This window comes from Monoraphidium neglectum (genome assembly GCF_000611645.1).
Source record: "Monoraphidium neglectum strain SAG 48.87 unplaced genomic scaffold scaffold01854, whole genome shotgun sequence".
Classification (NCBI taxonomy): domain Eukaryota; kingdom Viridiplantae; phylum Chlorophyta; class Chlorophyceae; order Sphaeropleales; family Selenastraceae; genus Monoraphidium; species Monoraphidium neglectum.
Window position 1 is genome coordinate 1 of NW_014011774.1, and position 10,401 is coordinate 10,401.

Below are 10,401 nucleotides of genomic sequence, written 5' to 3' on the forward strand. Positions count from 1 at the left end.
CACACACACACACACACACACACACACACACACACACACAATCACATTCACACACACTGCTCACCCGTGCTATCGTCCCACCCCGCATCCCGCATCTGCTGCTCCATCTCCTCGGCAGCAGTGCCATCCATCATCCGCCCCAGCAGCTCCGCGGCAGCTTCCAGCAGGCGGGGTGCAGACCGCAGCTGCTCAGGGTAGCCGCTGCGGCCAGTTGGTGCGCAAGTCTCGCTCACGACCAGGGGAGCAAAGTGCATAAAGCTGTCCAGTCTGGATGCCTGCCGCGCTCGCAGCCCAGGGCTGGTCGACACTGGATCCTCGCCCACAACTGCCAGCCCCACGCGTTTCGCAAAGCGAGACAGCCGAGCAAACCACCCTGCCACGAAAGTGGAGCCCTGCGCCCCCCCTCAGCGCCGCACCTCTCCTCGTCCACCTGCATGGCCTCAGCCAGCGTCGCCACTACCGCCGCCCTGTCGCCCGCGCGGCCGGCCTCGGACAGCGTGCCGATGCGTTCCACCGCCATCCCCACATCGACAGACAGGTTGGCCAGCTCGTCCGCAGCGGCGTTGTCCTCCCTAGCGCGGTAAAGCAGCAGCAGGCTTGGATGTGCGGTTGGCAGGAAGCAAGAATTCCTGCCAATGGCACGCAAACACCCACGAACCCACCCAACCCCCACCCATCAACCCAACCACACACACACACACACACACACACACGCACGTACACACACACACGTATGCATAAATGCATGCATGCACCGCACATACACACATAGCGAGCAATCAAGCGCGGCGCGGCAGCAGGTTCTCTTCCAGGGGAGCGCTGACCTGTAAATGTGGGAGACCTCTGCCGACTCGAACCAGCCCTTGAGGCGTTGCGCCTCCCTCAGCAGCGGCATCAGCCGCGGCTCCTTGCAGCGGTACTCCCCGTTGACCTGGGGTCACCGCCGTTGGGGTTTTGGCGAGGTGAGGGACTCAGGGCTGCGAGGGTTTTGCGACTGGGGCCCAACTTTACCCACCACGGGCTGATTTGTTCATTTGTGGTGCGCACTTGCTCAACAACATAGGCGAGGCATCCCAGCGGAAACGGCAGCAAGAGCAGAGGGGCAGCAGCAGCAGCAGCAGCTGCAGCAGCAGCAGCAGCTGCAGCAGCAGCAGCAGCAGCAGCAGCTGCAGCTGCAGCAGCAGCAGCAGCAGCAGCAGTAGCAGCAGCAGCAGCAGCAGCAGCAGCAGCAGTAGCGGCAGCGGCGGCAACAGCAGCAACGGCAGCGCAGCAGCAGCGACCTTGCCCCTCTGTGCCCACCTGTCTGACCACGAGCTGGCTGTCGCCCTTCGCCACAACGTGTGATGCGTTGAGGCGGCGCGCGCGCTGGGGGCGAGGCGCACATGGCGGCACGTGCGCCAGGTGGAAGGTGGTCGTCGTCAGGGCCGCGCGAGGGCAGTGCGGTTCAGTTTAGTGCACCATGGACCGCTCCCTGGCTGTAGGTTTGACCCCTCGACCGTCGTGGCGCAGATGCCCTGACAACAGCCCGCTTCCTAGCCCCCCAGTCCTCTGGCAACAGCCCGCGCCTCACACACGTGCCCCAGACACTGGGCCCTATGTCCCCACACCAGACCCTCAAGTCTCTTGCCTCTCAATCAGCCCCCGCGCCCTCTCACCTCCAGCCCCGCGATCAGCCCCTCGTACTCGGCTTGGTTGTTGGTGGTGCCGTGGGGCAGGGAGCGGCACCCGCTGTACACCTGCGGCGCAGGGAGCGCGACGGCGCGCACATCGTGGATGTGCGGGCTTCATCCGGCAGGCAGCTGGCTTGTGAGGTGGCGCTCAACCTGCTTCGGCAGGCTGGCCTGCGAGGCGGCCATGCCGCGGTGACGCTCTGGTGTGTGCATCGACCCTCGAGTAGCGCTCCCTCACCAAACCGCCCGGTGACACACCTTGTCGTTAGTCAGCCTGTCAACCAGGACGTAACCGTAGCCGGCGTAACCGGGGTTGCCGCGGGAGGCGCCGTCGAAATACTGCAAGGGGGGGCGGGTGTCAGGTGGGTGGCATCTCAAGGTGTGATGGATATATTTTTGTTCGCCATAATGGTGGCAGGCCACGTCTACCAACAGCAGGGCCCTTGCGAGAGGCAAGGGCGTCCCAGAAGGGCGCATGCTTGGCAGGCCGGGCTTGCAGCTACAGCAGGGCTCACCCGCGCTGATGGCCGCTGGTTTGGTGCGCTCATGCAACCTCCTAGACTCTGAAACACAACTGATACCCACCACAGTCACAGACAGCGCCTCTTCCAGCCCCTCCTCTTCCTGCTGCTGCTGCTGCTGCTGCTGCTGCTGCTGCTGGCCCAGCGCCGCGCCCTCCTCCCACTCTTCAATTGAACCCTGAAGAAGGGGCTGCTGCTGCGGCTGATGGTGTGGCGGCGCCCCGGCCACGATGGTGCCAGGTCGTTGCGCCGGCGGTGGCCCCTGAGGGGCACCTTCGTCCTGCCACTGCTCTTCGTCCCAGCTCCGCTTGACGCCCCGACTCTCCTGCTGTGGCTGCTGGTGCTGCTGGTGCTGCTGCTGCTGCTGAGGCTGAGGCTGAGGCTGCTGCGGAGGCTGTGGCCGTGCCTGCATGCTGGTGGCGCCTGCCTGCATCCATGCCAGCGCCTCTGCTTCAGAGTTGAACCCCTTGTATACCGCCCCTGGAACCCCGACCACCAACCGCTGCACAACCGCCCAGTTGCCACGGAACACGCCAGTCTGCCGGCCGCGCTTCACTGCGTAGTACTTGCCGCCGCCGCCGCCGCCGCCGCCGCCGCCGCCAGCTGGCGCTGCTTGTGCGCCCTGTGCACCTCGTTGGACAGCAGCGCCCGCGAAGCCGCCGCCACCGGCGGCCCCGGCGGCGCTACCAAACGCGAAGGCCTCGGCGTCGGCGCGGCTGGGGAAAGATTTGTAGATGGCCCCTGGGTACCCGTCCACCTGGACCTTAGCTTCCTCCCAGCTGCCATACACGCCTGTACGGTGCCCCTTGCGGACCGCGTAGTACTTGACCTTGCCCATGCTGTGGCTGTGCCCCAGCGCTCAAGCTTCTTATGCCGGCGCCACGGATGGGCCCGTGCTGTGCGCGTATTGCAGCGCTGCAGGCGTGCACGCTGCTTCAACGCTCTGCTGCTGCTCTTGGAATCCGCAGCTGCCAGCTGCACGCTGAACGAACAGCCTCAGCGTGCAGCGAAAGCGTGTTTTGCGCGGAGCCTGCGGCCAACTGAGTTTGATCTGCTGTGGCAATCGCGCGCGATCTGCAAGCAACGAGGGAGAACGGGGTTCTATAAAAAATATCTGATGAAGAAGCTGAGAAGCTCACGTAATTGTAGACGATATGACGGTGACAGCAGGCCATGCCGAGCCGACTGTGCCGCTGGCACTGCTGGTGACCCTGGCTGGCGCTGCGTTCAGTTATTCAGGTGGGGGATGGTGCTCAAGGGTTTTGCACACTTGAGGGCGCATGTTGCACGCTAAGCTTCTTGTAATAAGAGCACGTGGTTCAGGTGTTTTTCAAGACCACTGCCTTCAACTGCAAATCGCAGTGCAGCTTTCATACCCCATCATTCACACTCAGTCGTCTCTTCCTCACCCTATCCACACCCATGCACGCACACTTCTAAAGGCCCATTCAAAAATAACCAACGGGTCATGTTGCCAAATATCAATGTTTCGGCGGCAGCGTATTGCACCGCCCTGCAGAGCAATTCCTCAGAGTGGCAAGGGTTGCACACAGTCCAACACTTCGCTCAGCTCACGGTTCTCAACATGCTCTGTATGCACAGGTTGCAGCATAATTGCCACCCAAAAAAGCGGAAGAAGGCTGTCAGCAAATCGACGGTGGATGACAGTGACGCTTTGCTGCCGCCTTGCAGTCAGATGGCTGGCGCTGGCGGGCAAACAGCGCTGCCCAGCCTCAGCGAGCACAACTGCTGTCGCTCGTCACCACAGGCAGGCGTCGGCCAGAGCCGAATGGGTGTCGCAAATAGACCGTGGGCTGACTGCTTACCAAACCTCTGCCAATGCGCTGGCAGACTCACTCAGTAGCCGCCACCTGTGCCCGGTTCATTGCAGCCAGCCCCTGTGGATGGCATCCGTGGCCCACAGACCAGGTGCTGCAGCTCAGCCTTGTGCTGCTGCACCTGCGCCATTACTTTGACCAGATCACACTGGCTAGCTGCTGCCTTACCAGCCGCGGTCCCGTGGTGTCCATGGCCCACAGAGCGCAGGCCAACTCACCGCGGCTTGGGCCGCTTCAAGAATGGGCCATGACCGGCTGGCCCTGTCTGGTCTTGATAATTGTAAGTGGGCGCTTGGCTGCTGTTTGTGTAGGGCACCACATGCCAGGCCGTCCACCTACGTATGCACTTTGAAGCAAGCGGGGCAAACAGCGGTCTTGCTGCAACGTGCTAAAGCAGTCGCCCTACTGCATGTGTTGTTGGCAGCTGGCCCAGCATTCTGCAAGTGTTCGCTGTGATACAGGGTGATGTGGAGACCAAGGCTGGAAACCCAGGCGTTTATTACGGTGTTTTCAGTGAACGAATTGCTTTCTTAGGAATCTCTTGCGCGTGGACAAGCATCTGCATAAGCTTCTCGGGGTCTCGGAGTGGTGCCGGCGCGACGCAACGCGCCCAAGGGGGTAGGCATGCATGAGATGCTCCGTTGTGTGTAAACCACACTGTGTTGGCTGGCTGGCAGCAGGGACGCAAAGGGAACAGCCCAGTCAATAAAAAGACGGCAGCCCAAAGCCTGCGCCAAAAAAGGGCCACGAGCGAGAGGGTTCGCCTGGTTTTGGCCCGCCGCGCTTCAGGCGGCGGCCGTTGGGCACGGGTGTGTGTCATCGTCGGTGCGGCTTCAAGGGGACAGGTGTGCCTGCAGACTCTAGGGGAGCGGGGCGGCAGATCCAAAACGCGGCTGCAAGAATTGGCAGCAGGAGAGCGGCCGGCCGGTGCTGAGGCGGACGCGCTGCGGGTGAGGGCAGGGCTCGGGGCAAAAGCGGCCACAAGGCTGGGGCGGGCTGGACTTCTGGAGGGGTCCTCCTGGGAAGGTTCTTTGAGCCCGTCACTGTGTGCTTTTTTCGAGGAATTGGCTAGGGCCGTGGCGGGGTCAAAGGCACGGCTTCGCATAAAGAAACAGGAGGTGCCTTGCGTGGCGCTGCTTGTTATTTCGGCAAAGCAGCAGGGGCAGAGGCGCAGGGCTGTCTGTGCCGTGTTGCAGGCACCACATGTGCCCGGATGGCAGAGCCCCGCATGAGCCACCGGCGGCGACTCATGCGGAAGGCGGGCGCGTCGTCGGAGACGCGTCCCTTTTTGCAAGTGTGCTTGGATGCGTACTCACCCGCACGCATCCGGGGGGCAGGCCGTCTGCCTATTTGAAATGGTGGGGATGGTGGCGGGCGCGCGGCTTCCGCGGGGGGCGAGATGCGCAGGGGTTCGCGAGGTGGGGCCTCAAGGGGGGAGGGGCGCCGACCACGGCGGCCCGCGATGAGGGGCGCAGCATGGCTGTCGCAAGGAGGGGCGCGCTGATGGCTCAACGTGCGTGCGCGACGCAAGGTCTTGCGCGGCGCGCGCACGACGCGATCAGCGGATGCACATGCAGCGGTGTTGACGGCGGCGCGCGCTGGGGACGCCGGGGCGCGGGCGCGCGCGCGCTCTGCCTGCGCGCAAGGGGCCCGCAGCGAAGCGGGCAAGCAAGGCGGCCCATGCACGCTCTCTGTGGTGAGGCGCGGAGTGATGGCAGCGTGTCGCAGTACGCGCGCACCCGCCGCAGCGCATTGCCGGAGTGCGTGCACATGGTGTGGGCGGAGGACAGGTCCCGGGGCCAGCGCCTCCGGCGCCGGCGGCCGGGCGCGGCGCTTCAAAAAGGGGGATGGGGCTGGTGGCTAGTTCTGCTTGGTTGTTGGGGGGCGCTGGGGGTCCAGCGTCACGCGCGGGCCGGCAGCAGCAGGATCGATGCAAAAACGGGAGGCGCGACGCGCGGCGCCTTGGAGGGTACACACTCGCCAGGCTTGAGCAGAGAACAGGCGCCGGCGCCGGCGCTCGCACGGCCGAATCCCGGGGCCGCACGCATGCTGCCGCGAGGCCGCGCGCTCCCTAAAGTGCGCGCGCGAGGCGGCGTGGGGCCCGACCCGAATTCCAAGGGGCGCAGCAAAGGGGCGACCCCGCTCGGTCCCAGCGCACCCCTGCTTGCGAGGCCCACCTCCTGCGCTCTCTTCATAGCTGCGCGCTGGTAGCGCCGGGGCCTGCGGCTGGCACTTGCGCGCCTAGGAGGGGCGCGCCTGAAACACGTGGTAGGAGGACGCCTTGCGCCCAAGAGCGGCGGGAGGCGCCGGCGCGCCAGCCCCAAGCAGCGCATGTCGCGCCTCAGGCCAGGCGCGATGCGGGGAGCTGCGCGCGCGCGCCCTCGCCGCCGCACCCGGCCGCAACTCGGCACGGGCCCGCCCTTTCACAGGGCTCGGAACACGTCAAAGCCCGCGATCGCACCGCCGCTGATCGCGGCCGCGGCCGCCATCTGCTGCGCCATGTACCACCGCTTCTGGCGCCCGCCGCGGCAGCCGCGGCGCGTCTTCTTGACGGGCGTGGACCCGCCAGAGTCGCTGCCCAGGCTGTCGCAGTCGAGCGCCGCGGCTGCGGCGCTGCCGCCGCGGCCGCCTGCGACTGAGGCCGCCTGCAGCGTCTGCGGCAGCGCGGTGCGGATCGCGCCGGGCGCGAAGTGGAGCGCAGGGTCGAAAAGGAGGTGGGGCGCGTAGCCCTGCAGCTGGTGAGCGGCCGCAGCTGATGCCGCGGCGGCCGCAGCCGCGGCCACTGCGGCAGCGGGGTCGACGTAGTGCCCTTGCGACCCAAGAATGCCCGCCGACGAGGGGACATCGCCGAAGCTCGCGCCGCCGAGGGCGCCGGCCGCCGCAGCGTGCAGCTGGCTGTACACCGCCGCATCCGCGCCGCCGCCGGCCGCTGCTGCGGCTGCAGCCGCGGCCGCCTGCTCGTACAGCAGGTGCGCCTGCAGCTGCCCGGGCCCGGCTGCCGCGGCCGCGGCCGCAGCCGCGACGGCGGCCGCGGCGTGCGGCTGCAGCTGCGCGGCCATGAGGAGGCGGAGGTCAAGCTGATCTGGCAGCTGGCCCCAGGCCTGCTGCCCGGCCGCCGCCTGGCCCAGGCCGAAGCCTGCCGCCGCAGCGGCGGCGGCGTCCGAGGTCGCGGCGGGGCTGCGCGAGTGCGCGTAAGGGTGCGCTGCGGCGGCTCCCGCGAGCCCGAGGATGCTGGACTGTAGATCAGCGGGATTGGGCTGCTGCTGCTGCTGCTGCCGCAGCGCCTGCGTCCGCGCGTCCGCCTCTTCCCGCTCCCGGCAGGCGGCGAGCAGCGGCGCGTCGCCAGCCAGGGATGCGTCGTCGCCGCTGCTGGCGCGCAGCAGCTGTGGCCGCGTCTGGTGGGGGCCCGCGGGGCTGCCGTCGATGCTTTGAGACAGCAGCTGGTCCAAAGGGCTGAGGCTGCTGTAAGCGGCGTCCTCTGAGCCTGCAAAGAGTGGGAGTTGGGGAAAGCGCGGCGAGGGGAAGGGAGGAGAGGTGAGGGTCGGATATCAGGAGGGCAGGGGGACGGGACTGCGACGGGGGCCTATCGCTGGGTGAGCCTGAGTCTGGGGCGCCGTGCGACACGGGTGGCTGACACGCCAAACTGCTTACCAGTCGGCGCGTGCGGCATACGCCGTGGGCTGGAGGTCTTGGGGCGATCCATCGCGCCGCGCCTTGACGCGGGGCTCATAGCGCGCCGCTCGCCCACATATGGCCGCTGCTGCTCCTGGTATTGGTGGTGTTCCTGCTGCTGCCAGTTCGGCAGGCGCGCCATGTAGTCAATTGGATACGACGGGGTGGCCGCATGCATGAATTGGAACTCGTTCATCAGCCGCACCACCTCATCCAGCGAGGCTGCTGCCGCCGCCTTTGCGGCGAGCCCAAGGACGTCTGTGGGGCAGGGTGGGGTTGATGCGGCGCGGCGGCGGCAATGACTAGGTGGCCAACGCGCCGAGCTGCTCGTCGGCAGCGGCAGCAGCGACGGCAGCAAGACCGTCCCCGTAAAGCCCCAAATGCAGAAACATTATGTCTGTCGAAGCATCAACACGCATCACGACAGGCAAGGGGCGACGTTGTCCGCGCGTCAAGGTGGTTGATCGCGCCCCTCGCCCGCCCCGCGGGACACACCTTGACAGGCTGACATATTGCTCATCTGTCTACTATTGTAACCAGTGGCGCCACCGCCACCGTCAGCGACTGGCCATTCGCCAGTGATGGGGGCAAACCGAAGCCCGCCTTTTCGCAAACGACCTGCTCTATAATTTCTGAGCGACGTATAAGCTTGACCGTGTTTGCAAGGTGACCATGCACTCTCTGCACTTTGACACACAAACCGAAGCTCGCTGCTGCTGCCGTCGCCTGTCTACTTGCCGGTAGGATCAGTTATTGCGACTAGGCCGCCGCCACCAACAGCCACCCCTTGTGCAGGCCAGAGTTTGTGCGCCTGTCCTTGAAACGTGTGCCGACATGGGCTAGCGACGGCTGCCCGGTTGACATGGCTAGTAGGGCACTGCCAGTCAGTACGCTTGTCAGTTGTCACACCAGGGACACCGCAGCTGCAGCCGGGCCGCACAGGGCGTAGGACCCCACAAACCGATGTCCGTGCAGACACTTGCACTCGGATCCACCACACTGATTGCGTACCAAAGATCCATGCAGGTAGCCTTCACCGCTGTGATGTCATGCATGTTGCGCCCAGCCCAGCAAATGTCTTGCTTCCTCTCTTCACTAGACCCGCTTGCAAGGCCAAGGCTGCCGCGTGATCACTGCACTGCAAAGCTGCGGTTGTAATTCTCCCCAGTCGGCCTGCCCTGCCCGCCATCGCTCGCAAGTTTTCAAGATACACCTTACAATCTGGGAACCCTGCGCCGCGCCCCATCGCTGAGAGTCGCACTCGTACCACGCAGGGCGCAGGTTGCCTGCAGGGGTCTCGCAGTTTGCCCCCCTTTTTGTCCACACACACAGTTCAGTCTTTGGCGGTCCCACCGGGCACGCAGAAACATGCCAACACTCTTTGGCGGGGACGGAGGGAGGTCACCCAGACACCCCCTAAAAAGACAGGCATGATTCTGGGCCCGTCGATGTGATGTGTCGAGGCAGCGCCAGCCGCGGCTTTCAGGGTGGGTGCGGCTGGGACATGCACACACATATGCTGTTGGAGCAGGATTCTAGGGTGCGCGGCAACCCCGGGGCCGCGCGCGCGGGCGTCGTACGCACCGCCGGCAGGCAGGCGCGGCGCTCGGCGCACGCGCACTCAGGGGGCAGGGGCTGCTACGTGTGCTGATTTGAAAGACGAGCCGTGCTGCCGGGACAAGCCTGCACGGCCGTAGCATGGGGGCGCTAGTGCTGCAGCGCCAGGGCCATGCGGCCGACATCGACTTGGGCTGCGTTGTGGTGTCAGACCGTTCGGGCACGCACGCCTGAGTTTACGAAGGCAAACCGAGTGCGGAGCAAGTAGGCAAACGGCAGGCACGCGCAGCTGGCGACCGCACGCGACGCTGCATCACACAGCCGAGGGGAAACTTTGATGTGGGGTGCAGTTGGGGCCGCCGCGCGACGGACGGCGCCGCGGCGGCCCGTCTGGCAATACTCAACCGCCAAAAGGCAATCAGTACCAGGGGCTGGGACCGCCGGCGCTCGCACCCGGGAATGGGATCTCCGACAAGCAGGTGGGGCGGGCAGGCGCATCCGCAGCCACATGCAACAGGTGTTGGGTAGTGGGTTCACAGCGTTATTCCTATATGGGACAAGAATCCCCGGGCTAGGACCCACTTTCACGACAGAGGCCGGGCGCCGGCGCGCGCACAACCCAGCCTGTCGGCGGCGCAGGGGCGGCGAGGGCGCACTCGTGTGGCACAGGGGCCTCGGCAGTGGATTTGAGGGTCCTGAGGCGGCAGGCGCGCTCTGCGCGTGAGGTGCGGCGCGGGAGGCGATGGCGCGCGCTGCAGAGGGCCTGGCACGGGGTTGTGCCAGGGTGGGGGACGCAACCAGGTGCATGCAGGGAAGCGGAAACGCGGCCTGGGCAGGAGGGCGGCAACATGACGCCACCGAGGCAGCAGAGAGGAAGCAAAAGGATGCAGGGGGCAACACATGTTGTTGAGCCATGGTGATTTTCGCGCCCTTCGGCGCTCTTAGACCCTGCAGCCGAGGTCCACGACAGCTGTCGAGTCGCTTCAAAAAATGGGGCGCAGAGGGGATTATAAAGGACCCTCTGCAAAGGGCTTAAGGGGGTAGGGGAGGGGGGGCGGCGCATGCAGGCGGCCCAAGACGAGGTGCCCCAAGCCAGCCGCCGAGAGCCCATGCAGGTGGGCTCTGCAGCATCATGCAAGGAGG

The 10,401-nt window shown here is 65.7% G+C and overlaps 2 protein-coding genes across 2 annotated transcripts; both read right to left on the reverse strand.

The window, feature by feature from the left end:
- Positions 1-47: 47 nt before the first annotated feature.
- Positions 48-3,029, reverse strand: MNEG_9204 (Uncharacterized protein; the record flags this gene model as incomplete). Its single annotated transcript, XM_014042322.1, has 7 exons — positions 48-201; positions 417-572; positions 825-931; positions 1,300-1,365; positions 1,656-1,736; positions 1,929-2,009; positions 2,256-3,029. The coding sequence occupies 7 exons, from the start codon at positions 3,027-3,029 to the stop codon at positions 48-50; spliced, it is 1,419 nt and encodes a 472-aa protein (XP_013897776.1).
- Positions 3,030-6,452: 3,423 nt separating this feature from the next.
- Positions 6,453-8,221, reverse strand: MNEG_9205 (hypothetical protein; the record flags this gene model as incomplete). Its single annotated transcript, XM_014042323.1, has 3 exons — positions 6,453-7,513; positions 7,681-7,959; positions 8,197-8,221. 3 exons carry the CDS (start codon positions 8,219-8,221, stop codon positions 6,453-6,455), a joined length of 1,365 nt encoding a protein of 454 aa, XP_013897777.1.
- Between the last annotated feature and the right edge of the window lie 2,180 nt (positions 8,222-10,401).